General features: G+C 41.9%; 2 protein-coding genes across 2 annotated transcripts in view; one reads left to right on the top strand and one right to left on the bottom strand.

Annotated features, from left to right (window-relative positions):
- Positions 1-5,255: 5,255 nt before the first annotated feature.
- LOC107717031 (gap junction beta-7 protein) lies at positions 5,256-6,393 on the top strand. Its single transcript, XM_016523675.1, has one exon. The coding sequence runs from the start codon at positions 5,262-5,264 to the stop codon at positions 6,036-6,038; it is 777 nt and encodes a 258-aa protein (XP_016379161.1). The 5' UTR covers positions 5,256-5,261; the 3' UTR covers positions 6,039-6,393.
- A 1,290-nt stretch (positions 6,394-7,683) lies between these two features.
- znf292b (zinc finger protein 292b) overlaps positions 7,684-22,888 on the bottom strand; it is a 20,369-nt gene continuing 5,164 nt past the window's right edge. The window contains exons 2-8 of the mRNA XM_016523685.1: positions 18,493-18,647; positions 18,302-18,380; positions 17,562-17,697; positions 17,220-17,422; positions 15,493-15,628; positions 15,283-15,425; positions 7,684-15,198 (exon numbers count right to left, since the gene is read on the bottom strand). Of these exons, the coding sequence (XP_016379171.1) occupies positions 8,266-15,198; positions 15,283-15,425; positions 15,493-15,628; positions 17,220-17,422; positions 17,562-17,697; positions 18,302-18,380; positions 18,493-18,647 (7,785 nt within the window). The 3' untranslated portion in view covers positions 7,684-8,265. The remainder of the gene's footprint in view (positions 15,199-15,282; positions 15,426-15,492; positions 15,629-17,219; positions 17,423-17,561; positions 17,698-18,301; positions 18,381-18,492; positions 18,648-22,888) is intronic.

The raw sequence follows: 22,888 nt of genomic DNA, 5'->3' as shown, positions 1-22,888 counted from the left end.
TGAAAATTACATCATGACTGTTTATGAAAAATAAACAAATTGTCCTGTAATGTATCTACACATACTGAATTTTGAGAATTGTTAGTAGACTAATTAAACTAGTAAGAGTGGCAAAAATGCCCATAGCTAAATAAAAAATACATCATTCAGACAGTAATCTTATTATTTATGGCCATTGGACAACCCCATTGGAGCCGTTCACTAACGCAGTTAAAATACGAAAGAAACGAATTTATTTTCGAAATTCGTTCGAAACCAATTTTAACTTTACACGACCTCTTTAAAAAACGCAACGCTCCTGTCGCGAATAAACAGTGACGCGACGCAGCGGCCTGACGCATGCGCACAAAGACCAACCTGAAACTGCAGCAGAGCGCTAGCGGACAGCAGTTATCCGCTCACTCGTGTCTCGTGCAAGTGTGAAGCACAACAGCTAGGGCTGCTCGATAACGACATTTCTGGAATCGATTCCTCACTGTTGTTTTCGATTCTTGTTTTTTTTTTTTTTTAGATTGAAGGAATCTATAATCTCACCATGCCTGCAGGATAAAGTTGGTAGAAAGTATCCTTCTCATAAAACAAAAAACAAAAAAAATGACGATGCATAAATTGTAATTTTGTCTGCTTTGCCCGTGAAATTAGTCATAGCCCACAGCTCAGCAGGGACAGGCGTTTATGGCATGAATTGAACATGACATGAAGTGTCTAAAATAAATGTGCACAGTTCAGCTGAATGATGAAGTTTACTTTGACTGTATGCTTTGCACAAAATTAACAAACTGTACACTGAAACAAAATAACCAGAACATTAACAATAACTGACAGAGCTCGTGGTTTATCTGTCAAAGAAGGCTGCATGCTAAGATTCAGATGATCTCAGTACCGACTCGTTCTTTCAGTTTATTTTCGTGAATTTAAATGTGTGCAGCCGTCCGTTTGAGAGACACCCATAGATAAGCTTTGTTGAACTGAACAGGGCTCTGAAGGAGGAGTCCATTCCCCTTGATGGAATCGATTCCCAGCCCTAACAACAGCCGGCGTGTGAAGAGCACTTGCAGGGCTGATGAAGAGCTCGGGGTTGACCGCGCGGTGGTTCTGACGCCGAGGAGCCCGGGGCCCCTGGAGGCCGAGTCCGCTGCTGCTGCTGCTGTCACAAACACGCGTTCTTCTGACCTACAGGACGACAGACAGAAATCACACGCCCTCTGCTGCTCGGCGCAGTTCTTCTTTCGCTTTAGCGGCGGGTGGCAAACAAACTTACAGTGCATTTCCTCCACCTGCTGAGATGAGTGTGCAGCATCCATGAGGAGAGTAATATACAGTGCCTTGCAATTCTCATTTTTTTCACATTTTGTTATGTTGCTGCCTTATGTTAAACTGCATTAAATTACTTCCCCCCCCCATATCAATCTACACTCCATACTGACAAAGCAAAAAACAGGTTTTTAACATCTTTGCAAAATTATTGAAAATAAAAAACTTAAATGATTCCATTGCATAAGGAAGCATGTAGTCTTTAGAAGAAGTTTGAAACAACCAGGACTCTTCCTAGAGCTGGCCTCCTGGACAAACTGAGCAACTGATGGAGAAGGGCTTTGGTTAGAGTGGTGACCAAGAAGCTGATGGTCACTCTAGTTGAGCTCCATGATCATATACGCAGATGGGAGAAATCTACAGAAGGGCAAACACACTGCAACCCTCCACCGATCTGGGCTTTATGGCGGTGTGGCCAAACTCAATCCTCTCCTCAGTGAAGACACAAAAAACCCACTTGAAAAAAAAAAGCACAAAGGATCCTCAGACTGTGAGAAATAATATTCTCTGGTCTGATGAATCTCAATTCTAAGCATCATGTTTGAAGGAAAGCAGCTCTGCTCATCACCTGCAGAGTACCATCCCAAAAGTAAAGTGTGCTGGTAGCAGCCTCATGCTGTGGGGCTGTTTTTCAGCGGCAGGGTCTGAGATTCGTCAGAGTAGAAGACAAGCTCAATGCATTAAAATATTGAGATAGCCTTAATGAAAACCCAGTCCAGAGCATTCAGAACCTCAGACTGGGCAGAAGGTTCACCTTCCAGCAGGACAACGACCCTAAGCACACAGCAAGAGTGGCCTATAGACAACTCTGTGAATGTCCTTGAGTGGCCCAGCCACAGCCTGAGCTTGAACCCAATCAAATATTTCTGGAGAAACCTGAAAATGTGCATCTGTTCCCATCCAACCTGACAGAGCCTGAGAGCTGAAGAGGTGAGGAGAAGAATGGCAGATCATTTTCAAATGCTATTGAGCAAAGCTTGTCGCATCAAACAAAAAAGACTTGAGGCTGTAAAGGTGCTTCAGCTAAATATTTAGTTAAGGGTATGAATACTTATGCAATGTACTTATTTCAGTTTTTTATTTTTAATCAGTTTACGAAGTTGCGACAATTCTGTTTTTGCTTTGTCAATTTGGTGTATGGAGGGTAGATTGATGTAGAAAAAAAAAGTAATTTAAAGCAGTTTAACATAAGGCAGCAACATAACAAAATGTGAAAAAAATGAAGGGGTATGAATACTTTCGCAAGGCACTGTAGCTAATAAATAAGAAAATTAATTCTTTTAATTAAATTTGTGACCTTTATAAATTCTAATAATATCTTGAAAACTTGATACATTTCTTAAATTCTGAAACCACTTACACCTATTGACTTGATTTGATTTTCTAGTTTTTTTTTTTTTAAGTGAAAAAGCAATGGATGAAAGTGAAAAAAGTGTTCTGGTGTGAATCAGGAGAGAAATCGGCACAAATCAAGCAGTGTTTAAACCAAACTCATCCTAATCTCGGATGACCTGAGGATGAGCACATTTTCATTCTGGAATGAACTATTTAACATCATATAGTCTGGTGGACTTAAGACGTCCGTCTCTGCTTGTAATAAGACACCCTCATTGGTTCAGTTTATATTTAAATGCATTAATTTTATTGATTCTTCTTTTTTTTACAGCAGTACTTTGTACCTCACACTTCAAATGATGGAGTTATGCATCCTGCTCATCTCTATATTTATTAGTCCCTCATACAAACAAAACTGATGAAAGAGCTTCTATGATTAAAGCCTCAGTAGACTGGATTATTATATCTGGTGTGTTTCTGTCACTGTTTTTATACCTTGAGTCTATTGTTTATTTATTACCAGAAACTGGCCATTTTGTGCTGCGGTGTTTTCATTAATATCTATGGGGTTTCTTCTTTTTCTTATCGTTTGTTTGTCTGCCTGTAACTTGATGAACTGATAATTGTATTTCCTTTGTAGAGAGCCAGCACATCTCACGAGGTGTGTGCTAAATAAATCTGAACATAAATGAATGATGCACATGAAAGTGCCTCTATAGACAGCTGCTTAAACACCTCTTAATCATTAATAATAAGACCAGTAACACTAATTAAGAGCATAAACATACTTTTAACACCTGCAGCAATCACAAATGAAGGCGTTTGACAGCAGACTGTGGTTTTCTCTGCTGGTAACACTATCAGTGCTGCTGAGCTCATCAGTAATTCATGCACACGCACAAACAGCCTGCGGTTTCTCATTAAAACTGCATGCGTAACCTATTGGGTTACACACATCTACAGGTTTACTTTATATGTCTGCAGTAGCCCTCATTAATCTGCATCAGTGCTAGCTGTGAAAGACAAACCCACAGCACTCTTCATACAAACAAACCAACGAGTCTGTCCTGCAACATTTTACACGTGAAGCAACTTGTGCTTGGCTGCCGATGGGGAAAGATGCTGTCTACCAGCTGAATGCTCTGTAACTAATAATTATTAAGCTCCAGAGACAGTGAGCGTCTGTCAAGGGCCCGAGTGGTGCGTCTGAGCCTTTCCAGTGAACTCGACCCACACGACTGTTTACACTGCTAACACTACAGGCTGTGAGGCTCACAACACCTCGTGCATTCAGCAAACACATCAGAGCAGAGCGCTTCCAGTGACACGAGAGTCCTGCCAGAGTAACCAAACAGGTGTGGCACCTACGCCAGGTGTGTTTGACTATCAAATAGCAGAGAGACGCAGCTCTCGGTGCATTTACAGTCTGGCAGCAGCAGCCGAAGACGAGCAGAGCAGAGGGAATCAGACTGCATGAAAGGTAAATACTTCACATTTATTTGCTTTTGTTCAGAGAAGTATCTCACACGAATGGATCTTCATCATCACACTTGGTGAATAAAGCTCAATCTGATTCTCAAATCTAGATTTGACAATGCTCTGAAAAGCCTCTTGATAGATTATTATGGATTGTAAGCATACCTGTCTAAAGAGTGCAAACATGACATTAATTGTCCTGCATGTTATGCTCTTAAAAATAAAGCTCCAAAGGCGGATTTGGACAGAGACGCCACAGTAGAACCATTTTGGTTCCCCAGAGAATCCTTCAGTCTTTAAAAGAACCATTTTTTCTTCTATCTGAAGCAGTGGTTCCTGGAGCCCTCAACACTGGACATTTTGCTTTAATCAAGCACTTGATTCAGGTGATCAGTTTATTTGTAGAGAATCCAAGAGCTGAAATGGGTGTTTGGTTAAGTAGACATGCATAATGTTAGTGGTTGGGAACCACTGATCTAAAGAACCTGTTGTCCAGTGAAAATGTTCCATGGATGTTAAAGGTTCTTCATGGAACCCTTTATTTTTAAAGGTATACTGTACTTCACTCTAAAATGAAAATTCTGTCATTACTCACTCTCATGTTGCTCCAAACCCACAAGACCTTCGTTCATCTTCAGACCACAAATTAAGATATTTCTGATGAAATCCGAGAGCTCTCTGACCCTCCATAGACAGCAAGGATCCTAACACGATCAAGGCTCAGAAACGTAGTTAGGACATTGTTAAAATAGTCCAGGTGATATCAGTGGTTCAACCGTAATTTTACAAAGGAGAATCTTTGAATAAAGTTATTTTTGTTTTCTTTGCGCACAAGAAGTATTCACATAGCTTCGTAATATTAGGGTTGAACCACTGATGTCACATGGACGATGTCCTTCCTACGTTTCTGGGTCTGGGAAAGTTTCTTGTTCCCTTGCTGTCTACGGAGGGTCAGAGAGCTCTCGGATTTCATCAAAACGGAGGTCTTACGGGTTTGGAACGACATGAGGGTGAGTAATTAATGACAGAATTTACATTTTTGGGTGAACTTAACTAACCCTTTAAGAGTGTACACGGTGATTTGAAGACACTGAACTCCTGGTTTCCTTCTGACTCCCGCAGCAGCCCGATGAAACATGAACTGGGGATTCCTGGAGAATGTGTTAAGCGGGGTAAACAAGTACTCGACTGTCGTCGGGCGGGTCTGGCTCTCCATCCTCTTCGTGTTTCGCATCCTGGTGTACGTCGCCGCCGCCGAGCAGGTGTGGAAGGACGAGTTCAAAGACTTCGTCTGCAACACACAGCAGCCGGGCTGCGAGCAGGTTTGCTTCGACCGCTTCTTCCCCATCTCTCAAGTGCGGTTATGGGCCATTCAGCTGATCATGGTGTCCACCCCGTCGCTGCTGGTGGCTCTGCATGTGGCTTACAGGGAGTACAGAGAGAGCAAGTACAAGAGGAAGCTGTACCAGGATAAAGGCAGCATCGACGGAGGGCTGTTCTTCACCTACATCATGAGCCTCATCCTCAAGACGTCCTTCGAGGTGGCCACTCTGCTGGCTTTCTTCTTCCTGTACAGCGGCTTCCACGTTCCCCGCTTGCTCCGGTGCGACGAGAGCCCCTGTCCCAACACGGTGGACTGCTACATCGCAAAAGCCACCGAGAAGAAAATCTTCCTTTATATCATGGGCTGTACGTCTATCCTGTGCATTGCACTGAATGTGGTGGAGATGATGTATATATCGAAGCAGTGCTGGAAGTGCTTCAGTAAGAGGTACGCTCCTGTGCATGAAAGAAGCGGCCGGCCTCCATCCACGCTCACTCTCGGCTCACCGCCGTCGCTAGCCATGTCTAAAGACGAAGGCCTTCATTCTGCGCCGGCTGCAAAGGAAAGCCCAAAGCTTGCTGCTGCGTGAACACTTGGGCTTTTTCATGCATGCTACACCAGTTCTTCTCCGCTGACGGCTCGCAGACAGCAAGGAATCACAAGAACAAGTGCAAATAACAAACTACAGTCACGTAGAGCTATGTTAGCATAACAAACAGAAGTATGAACTTTCAAAGGGGAAGAGCAAACACTTCTCATATCTTTTGTTGTACTGTATTCAGGGCAGAAATTCTTGCTATTTGAGTAGCATCTAGTCAAACTAGACGTCAGCATGCCCTCATACTCACAAACCATCAACAAAGATGACAAAATACAGCCCAGATGACATTAAATACAGGTTCGTTTGGAACGAGGGATAGTTTGTTGACCACAGTATGTCTTGTGCGGAGAACATTAAACTACTGACCATTATCAACTATTGAAACCAAACCTGTCAATTTTATTATTAAGACTGTTATGTTGATCATTTAGCATATTGTTGGGCCTGCGAAGTTTATGGTCATATTAATGTATTTAATTTTGTATGATAAATAATTGTGGTACTGTCCAATTACAGAACTAGATGAGACCCACTTTATATTGTCTTTAACTACTATGTACTTAAATTAATCATTTGATACAATGCACTTAATTGTGTACATACAAGTTTTTATATCGTACTTACATTTAAAAATTACCTTTCTGTAGATACATCTTTAATTACACTGCAGACCCTTAACTCTAACCATACTTAATCATGGCCCTAACCCCTCAATAGCAGCTAAAGTGATTTGCAATACAATGAACGCAAGTACATTGTACCAAACTATTAATTACTTTAGATGTAAGTACACAGTAGTTAAAACACCTAATATAAAGTGGAACCAACTGTACTTATGAGGACTGATTCTTTTACATGTCGAAAATAAACCTTGTCAGATAATCATGGTGGATCAGTGCGTTATTAAAAATTAAGTGGCTTGAGAACAGAAAGAAAAACTAAATGACTCTACAACTTTAAAAGCACCTACCACTATGGACTGACATACACTATATGGACAAAAGTATTAGGACACCCCTTCTGAAGAGCAGGTTTGACTACTTTAGTAGTATTTCCAGGAGTACAAATCTTAATGTTTAAGCATATAATTTATTCTAGGGAATTGTGTGCTTCTAATTTTATAGCAACAGTTCGGACAAGACCATTTTCTATTCTAACATGACAATGCCTCTGTGTATAAGGCAAGGTTCAAAAAGAAATGATTGATTGAGTCAGTGTGGAAGAACTTGCCTGGTCTGGCTTTGACTTTAAATGCAGACCTCAAGCCAAAAACTCATCACCAAACACAAGTGACTTGTATATATGGCTACAGTCATTTTAGACACTTCCAAAACTGTTGTAACAGAGATGGAAATACAAATTTTAAATACATGAAATACATGTTTCCATCTTTGTTGCCAGTTTTAAAAGTGCCCTTTTCTTTTCTAAAGAAGGGGTGTCCCAATACGTTTATCAATATAGCGTATATAGTCAATAGATCAACTCTTTTTGTTTCCATGTATACATGGTATAATTGTTTTTTTATACTGAGCTAATCATATGTTTGATCCCCTAAACATCCCTCATAGCAGTTTTATCATTTCAATAACCATGCAAGTAAGGATGAGACCAACACAGAGTAACAAAATGCAAGCTGTATTAAATGTGTTGCTATTGATTAACATACAGACCGCTGGTGGCAGTGGTTGATCAAAGAGCCACACACAACATTATTGACAAATTTCAGATTTACAAGGTAAACAGGACCAAAACAGTTTCTAATTATACACAGCACTACATAACATCAGAATTGATAATGATTCACTTTCAGCTGGATAGAAAAAGTCCAATGGAATATTAAAAATTACGAGTCTATCCAACACTCAAAAAGTAAAAAAAAAAAAACTCCAAAGGCAACAGAAATGTGCTGAACAGCTTCATAAAGACACATGCTTTAGAGGTATTTCATCATCTACTGCAACTATAAAATGAGCTTAACATACACAGTTCTGTTAAGTAATAAACATCGCACTAGGGACCTTTAAGATAGTGGGGTGTGTAGTGTTTTCCGGATCATCAAACATCCCACTACTCCTTGACAAGCAACGATCATTCAGCATTCACCTTCAACTAGAGATCAACTACCACGTACAACTAACAATTGGGCACTGGTTTGCAGCAGGTTAGCCATTGACCTTATCCTGAGTTCAGACAACATGACACAAGGGTCTGTACATTAATCCTCTTTTTGAAGGATCACCGTGGGTCGCATTTCATGAAGCTGCTTGAGAAGAATTTCATAGACACCCGAAAAAACCTTCTGCACCTCAAAGGTGACGTTGCTGAGCGAGGTCAACTTCTGGGGATTCTTAAATTCAACAAGTTGCAGGACTTCTCTCGAATGCAATTGGGCATCAGATCTTTTGCACACGACCGTCGCAGTCTTCAGGTGGAAAGCAGTCATTTTTTTGTGTGCATTTCCGTTCAAGGGTAGCGTAGCTTTCCTCTTCTGGGACGTGTTCGATTCCTGCAGAAACTGAAGAAAGGACACCTCAAATCCCATGGGCTTGAATGAACTCAGTGGTGTATTTTGACCAGAGGCATCTTCCTGTGCCATGGTAGTGCTGGAGGACGTGGAGTCAGAGTTCAAGTCCACGTAACTGACTGCAGAACTCCTTGTGGTTCTTAGTCTCGTCACCCTTTTAGGTCCTAAGGACTTGTCCGATACTCTCTCCCCCTTGCGTGGACGTCCTCTCCGTCTCTTAACTACCACAGATATCTCCGAGCACGTGTCTGTAGAAGGCTTTCTGTCGGACAGATCGGCATCCTCTGTGCTTTCTTTCTCCGAAGTAGGCTTGGAGAACTCGGACTCACTCTGGCCAGGCTCAGCGACTTCCTCATTCTCAGTCGTCTCGATGGAGCTCTCCGCTGAATGATCCGTGTCGTCGCTTCTGGAAGCGATGCGCTTGTATCTGGATCGGGGTAACTTTTTACAGTATATGAAGTTGCTCCTCTGTTCTTCCAGGTACTGTTTTGGGAGTCCATGCTGAAGATAATGTTTCATTATATTTCGCTCAGAACTGGTCACCGTTTCGCAACCCTTTATCATACAAGCGTACTGCAGTTGCAAGCGTTTGGTGCACATGGCAGAAGCTTCTTCCTGCGTTTTCAAAATGGGTTTCCCATATTTGGTCCAGTTATTTTTGTTAGCTTTTCTCTTTTTAACAGCTTCCTTCTTAACAGCTTCCTTCTTAACGGGTTTCTTGTTAGTTTCTCTGTTCTCTTTCTCGACAACGTCAGTTTCGTACTTCCTGGGACGACCGAGTTTAACCCCACTCTTGCCTTCCCGTGGGTTCATGAGCAGCCGTTTGTACACGTCTTGGTGTTTCTTCATGGTGTGTCGCAGTAGATTTGACCGTGTGCTGTACGCGCATTCACATCCTTCCATCGGGCATCTGAACATTCCTTCCACGGGGTCGACTTTTGAGAGCGTGGTTTCTTTATGCTCTTGATCGAAATGGCTGATATATTTCCAGAAAGCAGTGAAAGTCTCTGAGCAGTCCGGTTGATCGCACTGAAACCTGCCTAGGTTGATACTGCACATCATGGCACCTGCTTTCTCAAGGGTTAATTTGTGGAGCTGAAGGTAGTGCTGGAGCAAGTCTGGAACTGACTGAAAAATGCAAGAACAGTCTTTGACTTGACACCTGAACTCATCCACCTCTTTGACGTCCATGTCTAGCTTTTCGTCGCTCTCTTCACTTGTATCCTTGTCCTCGGCCTCCTCTTCGTTCTGTTCCTCTTGACTGTTGATCGCAAATTTAGGCAAAGCAGACTGGTGCACAGCTTTATAATGTAGGATCAAATTGTGTTGAATTGTAAAAGCTGCCACACAGCCCTGGTGAACACAACGGTAAGGTCTGTAAGGACTGAAAATGTCATCGCCCTCTGGTTTTTTCTCTTTGTTTTTTTTGGGAGATTCTCTCGGCTTTGCCACTCGAGGCTTGCTAGGAGGTTTGGGCTTTTTGTCCAAGGACTGATTTAGTGCTTGTACTGGTGCTGAAGGATTCTGGGTAAAAGGGGCTATGGGTAGAATCTCTTTTAATGGGGACACATGGGTCGGGCCAGAAATGGGGGGGAACTTTGTGGAAAAAAATCCTTTTGCATTCTGATCCATCCTTGGAGTCGCTGAAGAACGACCAGACACAATCACTGATGGCTGAAACGGCATCTGATTTTGCGGAGTTACTGTCGGAGTTCCCACTGCACGACTTTTGCCTTGAGACACAAAGGCCGATTGCTGGACAAGCGATGGAGTGATGCACTGCGATATTTTGACATTATCTTCTCTAGTGGCGCCCGATGCACATGCAACATTGTTCTGCTGTTGACGTGCATCCACAAGTGGAGTGTTTTTAACTGAATTGGGAATTTCTGGCACTGGACAAGGGCTTCCTCTGTCACGCTCTGGGAGCCTGCGATTGGACTGAGACTTAATTTTCATCTTCTTTATGTCTTCCTGTGAAAATTTGTGAACTGTCAAATAATGGGCTTTGAGGTTGGAGTTGCGTGTGAAAGCCTTGGAACATTTTTGACAGCTGAAAGGGGCAACATTAAACTGGACTTTCACTCGAGTAAGCATGTCATCGGTGTAATTGTGCAGCTTGACAAGGTGTTTAAAAAGAGCATCTTTTGTCATCGCACTGTAAGTGCAACCATTTGCGTCACATGCAAATGGTTTCACATAACTTTGTATCTCACTGGGTAAATCTTTGGACTCTGGCTTATTAAGCTGTTCACCATTCACCGCAGGACTATCCACAGTTCTGCTAACCTCACTGATTTCTCTGTCTAGGTCAAGCTTCTCAAGAGCTTTTTGGATTTCCAACACTTCATCCACATTGGTTATGGATGTATGGTTGGACTGATCATTGGCAGTACTTCCTGAAACCGCAGATGAAATGGCGTGAATTAAGCTATCATTTGAGCTCACCTCACCCAATTGCAATACTGACTCGACAGGGACTTCGGCTGTATTTCCCACAGGTTGATGCGCACTTTGAGGTTCATTCTGAATCAAGTTTGAGGTACATTGTGGATCCCCACTAACGGGACTTGCAACAGACATTTGTGAGCAGGAACTGTCGACACTCGATCCACGAGGCAAGCTGCTTTTTTTGTGTAGGTCTCCAGCCAATATCTGGTCACGTAGTCTTTCTTTGACACTCTTTTCAGACACCAGGTTTTGAGCAAGACTTTCCATGGCTGCCAGAAGTCCATCATTTGATAGGTCACTTGCATTGCTGTTGGTTGTTTTTTCCTTGATATCTTTCATTTTGTTTAAAGTTTCAGCTTGAAGAATTTGACTGACCTGATCTGATGAACCACTGTTCAGGCTGGACGTAGATTGGTCATCAGCCAACAACTGAGAAAGAAGAGGATCATGGACACTCTCATTAAACGGTGGGTTAGACATCTCAGAATAACTTGCTTGTAGCTGATGTTTGACACTACCAGTGTGCTGTATGACACTAGTTTCTGACATACGACTGCTCTGAGCATATGGACCACACGGGTTTGAAACCGTCTGCTGTTCTTGTCCAGAGCTCGCACACAGATTTGACGGGCTTTGCTTCAACACTCCTCCCGTCTGTTTGTCATTGCTAGTGTAGGTGCCATTGGCTTGGGGAAAAGTGACATTCGGGAATAATTTTGGATCAAGAGGTCCCTTAGGCTGCGGCAGGTTCAAATATGAAGACGATGTTGGATGAGGTGAGTTAAGAAGATCAAGAAATGAGCTGGGGAGGTCTGCTGTCAGGTCAGCTTCATCAAATGGCTTGCAATGAGCCCGCTTAGATAAATGTCCTCCCAGAGATTTGGGACTCTGGAATTCTCTATAACACCTGCGGCAAATGAACTTGCCATCTTTAATAATGGCAGGCCATTTTGTTCTTTTGCTTCGCTTAACTCTTTTGTTGTCCCCATCACTGGACACATTTCCAGTGTTACTCTGAGAACTTGGAGAACCCCCGTTTGATTGGGGAGTTTCATTGGTAGGCAGTGGCAAACCTATAGCTGTCTCTCCAGATCTCTCCAACTTCACCAAAGACTGGGTATTGGTTATTGCAGAGAACGATTCATTGTTTGTTTGCTGCGGGTAAGCTGCTGAAGTATCTCTGGGAACAGAACTGTTCAAACTGTCAGTGTAAGGGGGCAACAAAGACATTTGAGCAGTTCCCAGATTTGTCTCTGCTACTGAATTAACGGCTGCCGCCACATTAGGACTCATGACTTGTTGCGGTGGAATGAGATTGCCGAGTGAATTTAGACTGTCATCTGAGGTGCCATTGAGTTTTTGAACACTGTCTACTTGAGCTGGTGCTGGGTTAACATTAGGATTATTATGCGGTTGTAGAGTAGTATAGCTCATTACTCTCTGCTGTGCATTGTCAGTAGAAGCTGCATTCAGGTGAGTAAAATGACTGCTAGGAAGCGTGTTCATGTTTTGGGTCACTGACTGAGAATAACATGTCTGTTGTTGGAGTACTGAATTGTTCCTGGGGTCCCACAAATGGTCTGCTGCCATTTGAGGCTGATTTGTGCCATTTCCAAGCTGAGAGAGAACAATAGGATCTAATATATTGTCCATTTCATTGGTACGGACATGCCCTGGGGAAGCAGTGACGTGAGAAGAGACAGAAGGATAGTTGGGGTTCGTACAGTTGTTTGGGTAGGGAGGAGGCTGGACAAGGGGATTCTGTGTCTGAACACTGGGCCCAGGGACTCTCTGGCCCTGCTGGTGTTGTGGATTGACAACTTTATTGTGGCTTCCATTAACAGGAACCGATCTGAGTGTGGACTTGACCGCCGCATTGTTCTTCCTTGCTAGTTTCCACTGCGTGTAAAAGTCGGGATGAACAGCCCTCATGTGCTTAGTAACACTTCTGTAAGAGCTATAGTCTCGAGTACATGATTCATGTGGGCATTTGTGTCTCTCTTTCTCTTTCACCACTTGGGCAATGTTCGTGTCTACCGGTTTCACAGATTTGTTCTCCAATACTTGTCCATTATTTGGCATGGAAGCCATTTGTAGAGGAAGCGTCTGAGAAACAGGAGGAAGCATCTGACCCAACGAGACTAGTGGTGTTGCATTGTGGGAAGTCTGTGTTGGAGCCGTCATGTTACTGCTATACATGCTCTGATATGATGCCTGAACTGGAGGCAAAGGATTGGAATTATACTGCCTAAATAGTTCATTGTTATTGTTGTATAATGGAGTAGCGCCTGAATCAACTGTCTGCAGCTGACCGTCAGCTGGTGGGACAGGCAGAAAGTCCTCCAATACACTCTGGTATGAAGATGTAGACGGCATGGGATCTGAATCACTCATCAAGGCCTCCAGAAGAGATTCTTCTGGTCTATGCTGATTTAGGTGAGGCATGTGAGTGTCCATGGCTGACTGGCCCAGGTGGTCATTGATCTGGGGGATATGCTGATGGATGTGTTGCTGCTCAGGTTTACTTGTCCCAGAATGGACACACTCTTGAGCAGAAACCGCAAAAGCGCTATTTAGCATGTTTTCAACAGAATGCTTTACTATCACCATGCCAGATGGACGATCCACCTGAGAGCCTGTGCCAGTGTCGTTCAGATGGGTGACAGAGAGAGAGCCAGCCTGAGCACAGCCCTGATCGTTTGGATTGGAGTGGTCTGGATGAGGCTCTGCTGGTGGAATACTTTGACTGTCAGTGCCCTGGCCTTCCACTTTTGTGACATGACCCTCTGCATGGAGGTCTAACTCAGACTGTGAATGAAACACTTTACCACAGTCTGGTGCTTTGCAGGTAAATGTTTTATAATGCTGTGCCTCATGGTCATACAGTTTGTAGGCTTCATTAAAAATCTTGCCGCAACCCGGAAACATACACTTAGCCTTGAAGACCGGGTGGTCTTTCTTATGTACAGTAAGTTCGGTATTGGAGTCAAAGCTGGCTTTGCAATTAAGCTGTATGCAAATATATGGTTTGGTGCCACAGTGCATCTGGAGGTGATCGTTTAGGTGATCAACACTGACAAACTGACGACGGCAATACTGGCACACCACTTTTGTGCTCTGCATTTCAAGGAATCGCTTTGCTTCTTCATTGTCGCCATGATCCTTCACATGGGCAACGAGATTGCGGAAATATTTAAATCCCCTCCTACAGCTATGGACCGGACAAATATTCCCTTCACAAGAGTCATTGGCATTTCTACGGCTAAGTTTGTTGGACTGCCCACCACAGTTATTTTTTGTCTTTTTTACTTTTTGATTTTCACTGCTTTTAGCTTTCAGAGCCGCTATGACAGGAGCCGCTGTTTTGGGGTTGGCTAACTGCTTACTAGTCTTCATTGCAGCGAGACGCTCTTTGCATGAAAGTTTCACATGCGATGCAACATGTGGTTCAAGAGTCTCTCTGGTTTCGAATGTCTCTGTACATATCGGGCAGGTGTAGCGTCCATCTTTGAAGTGAGTCTGCGCATGACGCACTATTCGGTGACCAAGGAACTCCTTATCGCATAAAACACAGTACTGCATGTAAGCTTGCCAATTTCTGAACCTAGCTGAGACAAAACCTTTTTCTCTCAATTTTTTCAACTCTTTGTTCTTCTGCCTCTGATCTGCCATTTCATTTAGTTCATTTGTTGTATCCATGAAACACTGTGAGACGTCCTTGAACTCCTCACTAAATATGCTGGTCTCTCCGCCTAAGCCCTCAGGGTCACCGTCGTTCAGTTCATCAATGGAGGACACAATTGAGGCCTCCTCCCCCATAAGACCTAAACAGTGGCGTTTTAATGCCTTCCAGTTCCAGAACTCAGGATCAAAAGGCCACTGGGTTTTGAAGACTAAAAGGAGCTCACATCGCAGCGAGTTTGGTACTGGTAGATCTTCCTCATCTAGCTTCTGGTCTGGCTCATTGTAAAGAGTTTCCACTGCATAGTAGGAGTCCACGGTTGGCTCCAGGAGAAACTCTGTCAGCTGGCAGGCCCTTTTGACCTCCAGGTCTGAGGGCAAGAGGCAGGAAATGGTTTTGCAGACTGTGGCCTTGGTGCTTCCTTCGCACGACTCCAACCGCAAAGCTCGTATACAGAGCTCAACGCAAGTCGAAAGTCCAGCTTTGTCCATCTGGTGATTTAAAAAAAGGTATATTGAGTATTTAGCATCACATTTAAAATTAACTGCATGAAGTGAGAAAAAGAGAAGGCTCACCTCTGACTGGATGACTTTAATGAAAAAGAGCAGGTGGAACACAGTCTTAGATAGAAATGACATCTGACGGCATCTGTCCAAAAAGCCTTGCTCTGAAGACTCTAATCGTTTGAGCAGCTTCCCCCAGAACAGAGTCAACTCCCTACCAGAGAACACACAACATCTCAAATTATTTAGAAATGAAAGACGACATTAAATTACCACTTGTATAAACACAGTAGGAGTCCTCTTGAAGAATCTGACGGGTCAAAAAACCAGAACACAACGTAAACGCAGCTTTCTCATCACCGTCAGCCTCAAGGTTGCAAATCATCTCTAAAGCATCACGACAGTCCACTCTTGAGAGCTGAAAAGGTAGGGAAAGAAGTCGTAGATGTAAGCCGTGTTTGATATTTACTGAAGAATGAAAATGTACTTCCAAAAGCCTTTAGACAACAATCAAGCTTGAATTCACACCTTTTACATAAGATGTACTTAGATTTAGGGTGTATTCACACCTGTCTTGTTTGGTTCGATTGAATCGCACTCAAGTTTGTTTCCCCTCTTGTTGCGGATCTTTTGGGCAGGTGTGAATACAGCAATCGCACTCGGGTGCGGACCAAACAACTGTACCCAGACCCAGCTGAAGAGGTGGTCTCGGTCCGCTTCCAAACCAACTCTGGTACGGTTGAATGGATGAACCAATGAATGGATGACCTTAAGCACACGTGTGGTTTTGTTTACAGTTTCTGGTTCACTTGCAAAAAGAGCAGTGTGAAAGCGAACCGCACCAAACCAAAACAAATCAACATTGTATTTGGTCCGGACCAAAGCAAGTGAACTAGCGGACTTTCCTGGTGTGAATATACCCTTAAGCTTTGGCTTATGAAGATTATACTTTCATAACTACTAAATCTGAAAAGAAGTGGTGAGATGCAGACATAGAAGCACACAACCAGTCAAAAGTTTTTGAACAGTAAGATTTTTAATGTTTTTTTTTTTTTTTTTTTTAAAGAATTCTCTTCTGTTGACCAAGCCTGCATTTATTTCATCCAAAGTACAAAAACAGTCATATTGTAAAATATTTTTACTATTTATAATAACTGCTTTCTATTTGAATATGTGTTGCTGTGATTGCTGTGATGATGTCTTAAGTGTCACATGATCTTCAGAAATCATTCTAATATGCTGATTTGCTGCTCAACAAACATTATTATTATTATCAATGTTGAAACAGTTTCAGGATTCTTTGATGAACAGAAAGATCCAAAAATCAGCATTTATCTAAAAGAAAAGGCTTTTGTAACATTATACACTATGCCATTCAAAAGCTTGCAGTCAGTATAATTTTTTTTTTGGGGGGGAAAGAAATTATAGAAATTAACACTTATTTAAGCAAGGATGCTTTAAATTGATCAAAAGTGATGATAACGACATTTATAATGTTATAAAAGATTTCTATTTCAGATAAATGCTGTTCTTCTGAACTTTCTATCAAATTCTACTCAGCTGTTTTCAACATAATAATAATTGTTTATTGAGCATTGTTTTTTTATTTCTGATCATGTGACTGGAGTAATGATGCTAAAAATTCAGCTTTGAAATCACAGGAATAAATTACATTTTAAAATATATTCAAATAGAAAACAGTTATTTTAAATATTAACAATATAGTAGTCAACATTTGAAGTGGATCAAAAAAGTTAATGAAAGCTGTCCCAAGACAAGAACGCATTTTGGTTTTAGGTTTTAGGACAACTTTGAAGAAAGGTTTTGATCCACTTCAAATGTTGACTAGTGTGCTTCAAAATGTTAATGTTTTTGCTGTATTTTGGATCAAATAAACGCAGGCTTGGTGAGCAGAAGAGACTTCTTTAAAAAACCTTAAAAATCTTACTGTTCAAAAACCTTTGACTGGTAGAGTATATTCTCAGTAAACGGTCCACTCAGAGGCTTACCTCTTCCATTACAACTTCCTGCGGAGCAGCAGTGCACAAACAAACCAGGTACATCTGCTTAAAGTGTGCCTTCTCCTCAAATTCAGAGAGCTCAGCACAGGCCTTGGCCAGCGACGCAGCCTGATCTACACTGCTCTCTTTGATCAGGTGCTTCACTCGCATCCGCAGCAGTGTTTGTCCTTCCAGAGCGAGGAACTCACAGACTACAGAGAAAAATAAACACTTTTTTAATGTTGGTGTATTACAGATTGACAGGTTAACTCTACCAAAATGTCAGTTCTGTTGTCAGGTCATATTAGAAGAGGAGAGAAACGTAAACGATCTGAGGATAACGAGCAGCACCTTTCTCTTGCGGCGGCATGTGGTTTGTGAGAATGCCCTGCAGCGTAGGATTGCTCCAGACCCCTTGCTCTCGTGCGATGGTGGAGAGGATCATCAGATTGCTGATTCCCTTCTCCTGGACCAGAGGATGGGCAATCTGCACGGACATGACAGCACACAAAATAAAACAGTGGAAAATGTGCATTTGTGATGACCCTGGACCACAAAACCAGTCATAAGGGTAAATTTTTCGAAATTGAGATTTATACATCATCTGAAAACTGAATAATTAAGCTTTCCATTGATGTATGGTTTGTTATGATAGGACAATATTTGGTTGAGATGCAACTATTTGAAAATCTGGAATCTGAGGGTGCAAAAAAATCTAAATATTGAGAAAATCATCTTTAAAGTTGTCCAAATGAAGTTCTTAGCAATGCATATTACTAATCAAAAATTAAGTTTTGATATATTTACGGTAGGAAATTTACAAAATATCTTCATGGAACATGATCTTTACTTAATATCCTAATGATTTTTGGCATAAAAGAAAAATGTATAATTTTGACCCATACAATGTATTGTTGGCTATTGCTACAAATATACCCCAGCGACTTAACACTGCTCTTGTGCTCCAGGGTCACAATTGTTGTTGACTATGAAGTTAAGGACTTATAATTTTCTTGTCCATTACTGTAGAAGACATCAAAGCTGACCAATGCAAATACTAGTATCTAAGAACTTCAGTCTGGTAAATTTACCTGGACAGATGTCCTGAACCTGTCCCACAATGCATCTGGGATATTCCGAGGCAGAGAAAGCAGCAACTCTGCACAACTCCTACAGAAAGAAAGGGAACAAATACTTCTAAACTCAAACAACAAAGCAAAAAAATAACAGAAAAAGACAGATAGAAAAGATAACCAGCTTTTTTTTCCAAGTGCATACTTACAGCGAGAGCCGTTCGAGCAGGACTGGCACCTCTTCACACTGGGTGGAAAGGTACGGCGACGCCTGTGCAAAGCTCCGCAGTGCAATGATGTAAACCTCCAGAACTGGTAACGGCTCCTCCTCAATCCTCCACAGACTGGCATACTCCACCAGCGTCTGCAACGAGCACACATGCCCATGTCAATGCAACACCAGCAGCAGTCTGCCCTCACTTGGCAGCACATGCTCGTTAGAGGTACTTGAAAGTGGCAGCAATGATCGATCATGAAAACGATGATCATTTGACATTCAAAAAATCTAATTAACAAATAAAAGATTCCGTTAAGTGCAAGACTTGCCAATCTGTCACAAACATAACATTATAATGAGAGCACTGCTGTAAGAGAGTTGTGATTTCTTTGTGTTTAGTTGACTGTTTTAGTGTTTTCTTCACTGCTTTTGTGCTCCAGAGTCACATATGGTTTAGTGAAATAAATACATGTCAAACGATTACTAAATCTCTAAATGTTTGGCTGCCTGCTCCAAATGCCATGAAAACACCCTGCTTGTTTGATAAATACATTTTAAAGGAATTCTCAATCGTATATGTTAGAGAAAAGAATACGGGCAAGAGTCTGGAAACACAAATATTGTCCTATTCTCTGTTTTCAAGCTTATCCAGACCTGGAAATGACTCAAATCAGGTTCCATACCTTTCCCTACTGTGCATGGTGGGAACACCAGTCAGAAAACAATGTTTCTACAAAACAATGACAGCCATGAGTGGATTAAAAAAAAAATTTTTTTTAATGAAAATACTGAAAAATCAACATACAAAAGCAATGCCACTCATTGTTTGAAAGTGTAATTGTTGCAGGGGTTGTTCTTTAAACTCTTCTAAGTTTACTCAATTATAGTGAATACTAGGGATGGACAGATTCTGATTTTTTATGGCCGATATCAATAAGCAGTTATCTTTTATTTACATATCAAAATTTAAAGCAAAACAGAATGGTCAAATTTTAGCTTTGTGAACATTTGCTAAAAATGCTAAATATTTTTTACTAAAAATGTGCTTATGTGTAACAGCAGCAATATATTGTTTCCTTGGTTACGGCTTATAAATAATACTTTTAACAGGTAGATGAAATGTAAAGTCACTGAAACGTTTACGAAGACCATCAGAAATAATATTTAGGATTTTCTACCAATATTTTGAGCATTGTGAACAGTGATCTTGCTCTGCCCGCTACAGTATTTTCTCTGCTCTCTTCTTTGAGTGCGTCTCTGGCCTCTGTTCATCTCTTTTTTGACTTTGTAATATTTCCAGACAAATGGCGTTTTGGGAAATGACTGCAATTAATTTTGTGTGCAGAGATCGGATGAAATAAACAAAAAGGTTGCCGATGGCATGTTTGGAGCTGGTTCTGACCAATGCATCTCTAGCTTTGCAAAACTTGAATCACAGTCACAAACATGATTGCTCCGATCACCCGAGAGCCACTGAAGTCACACTGAACTGCTGGCGCTGGGTGCTTATAACATGCATTAAGGGGCAGTCTGTATTCTTATTACATCTGCACGCCTTTCTGTTTTTTTTCTATGTACTGTACACATTCATTAGTTTTTAACAGTTGTGTCAAGTGTTGTCAAAAACAGTTAGTCAATCTGCAGGAGGACACACAGCAGAAAGGTACAGGAAAAATCCTCTTCACATGACAGACAGAAACACACACCGAGCTCAAGTCACTCGTGTGTGAACTGCATTTTAATGCATTTTATAATAAACTTATTGATAAGACAAAAATAGAGCGCCACATGCCAATACCAGAGTGAACACACTCCTTTGTATACAAAATACATCATGCAGCCCTAATACACATGAAAGAAAGCAGTACAGACAGACCATTTTCAATTGTCTCAAAGGAAATCATACTGTGTGATTACAAGTTAAATATGAATGAAAGATTCTGATCTTACATCATAGGTAAAACGAGTAGTGAATAATGAAGACAATTATGCCATTAATCATAATTACTGTATGACTAATCATATAACATATAAACACACACACACATATATACAGGTACATCTAAAAAAATTAGAATATCATGAAAAAGGTCAATATTTTTTGTCACTCATTTCAGAAAGTGAAACCCATATATTATATAGATTCATTACACACAGAGTGAAATATTTCAAGCCTTTATTTCTTGAAATTTTGATGATTATGGCTTACAGATAATGAAAACCCAAAATTCAGTGTCTCAGAAAATTAGAATATTACATAAGATCAATAAAAAAAAGGATATTTTAAACAGAAATGTCAGGCTTCTGAAAAGTATGTTCATTTCTATGCACTCAATACTTGGTTGGGCCTCCTTTTGCATGAATTACTGCATCAATGCGGCGTGGCATGGAGGCAATCAGCCTGTGGCACTGCTCAGGTGTAATGGAAGCCCAGGTTGCTTTGATAGCGGCCTTCAGGTCATCTGCATTGTTGGGTCTGGTGTCTCTCATCTTCCTCTTGACAATACCCCATAGATTCTCTATGGGGTTCAGGTCAGGCGAGTTTGCTGGCCAATCAAGCACAGTAACACCATGGTCACTGAACCAGCTTTTGGTACCTTTGGCAGTGTGGGCAGGTGCCAAGTCCTGCTGGAAAATGAAATCAGCATCTCCATAAAGCTTGTCAGCAGAAGGAAGCATGAAGTGCTCTAAAATTTCCTGGTAGATGGCTGCATTGACTGTGGACTTCAGAAAACACAGTGGACCAACACCAGCAGATGACATGGCAGCCCAAATCATCACTGACTGTGGAAACTTCACACTGGACTTCAAGCAACTTGGTTTCTATGCCTCTCCACTTTTCCTCCAGAGTCTGGGACCTTGATTTCCAAATGAAATGCAAAATTTACTTTCATCTGAAAAGAGGACTTTGGTCCACTGTGTTTTCTGAAGTCCACAGTCAACACAGCCATCTACCAGGAAATTTTAGAGCACTTCATGCTTCCTTCTGCTGACAAGCTTTATGGAGATGCTGATTTCATTTTCCAGCAGGACTTGGCACCTGCCCACACTGCCAAAGGTACCAAAAGCTGGTTCAATGACCATGGTGTTACTGTGCTTGATTGGCCAGCAAACTCACCAGACCTGAACCCCATAGAGAATCTATGGCGTATTGTCAAGAGGAAGATGAGAGACACCAGACCCAACAATGCAGATGACCTGAAGGCCACTATCAAAGCAACCTGGGCTTCCATACCACCTCAGCAGTGCCACAGGCTGATTGCATCCATGCCACGCCGCATTGATGCAGTAATTCATGCAAAAGGAGCCCCTACCAAGTATTAAAAAGTATTGAACACATGAAGAAAGGGAGGAGCAAAAAGGCAAGGAAAGCAAAGACACCAGCAGAAATCTATCAGTAATTAGAAAGCAATCCTGCCCCTCGTCAGTGGAAATTAATATTAGCTGCTTCAGTCCCAACTGATGGCCTATAAAAAGGTGTCTCATGACCAACGTCTCACACAAGAAACATTTCATGATGGGTAAAAGCAATGAGCTCTCTCAAGAGGGTCATTCCATTTTATTACACATAACTTAATTTCTGAACTTATTTGTTCACGACGCGGCGGTGTCGTGTCCGGTGTAGACACGGTTCACTGTTCCGCCGTCAAGCAAGCGGCGCGTTAACTCCTCGTCTGCATTAGGCTTGCCGCGATAGACGGTGCTGACGGTGATACCGGTGTTAAGCCACATACTGATGGCATTGGTTACAGAAGGATTTCTATGTAATGAACTACAGATCAGAGTTCATAGAAGAGGCCCACAGAACCTTCAAGATTTTAAGACTATTTGTGTGGAAGAATGGGCCAGAATCACACCTGAGCAATGCATGCCACTAGTTTCTCCATACTGCTGTCATTACCAACAAATACTTTTGTACGATGTATTAAATACATTTCAGTAAGCATATTCAATACTTTATCCCTGGGTCATTCCATTTTATTACACATAACTTAATTTCTGAACTTATTTGTTCACGACGCGGCGGTGTCGTGTACGGTGTAGACACAGTTCACTGTTCCGCCGTCAAGCAAGCCGCGTGTTAACTCCTCGTCTGCATTAGGCTTGCCGCGATAGACGGTGCTGACGGTGATACCGGTGTTAAGCCACAACACCGGTTACGTCACTTGCCCACCGCGGCACCGACCCCCACCGTCGTTTTGATTTTTTTATAGTAATAAAAATCATTTAGTTCAGTAAAAGAACAGACACTACAATTAAAAACTGAACGCGGCTGTTCAATGCAGCGTGCCGAACGATAGTCGCATCACAGATCAGATTTCATTTCTCCAGTGAGGAGAGTGAGTCAAGCTGACTGACAAGAAGAGTGGGGTGAGACAAACAAGACG

The sequence above is a fragment of the Sinocyclocheilus rhinocerous genome, unplaced genomic scaffold, assembly GCF_001515625.1.
Source record: "Sinocyclocheilus rhinocerous isolate Xijiao unplaced genomic scaffold, SAMN03320098_v1.1 scaffold210, whole genome shotgun sequence".
NCBI lineage: Eukaryota > Metazoa > Chordata > Actinopteri > Cypriniformes > Cyprinidae > Sinocyclocheilus > Sinocyclocheilus rhinocerous.
The sequence above is the reverse complement of the archived record's forward strand: the minus strand, read 5'-3'. Positions and strand labels throughout refer to the sequence as shown.

Excerpts from the sequence above, each read along its gene's own strand:
- LOC107717031 (XM_016523675.1), top strand. The coding sequence starts at position 5,262 with ATGAACTGGGGATTCCTGGAGAATGTGTTAAGCGGGGTAAACAAGTAC.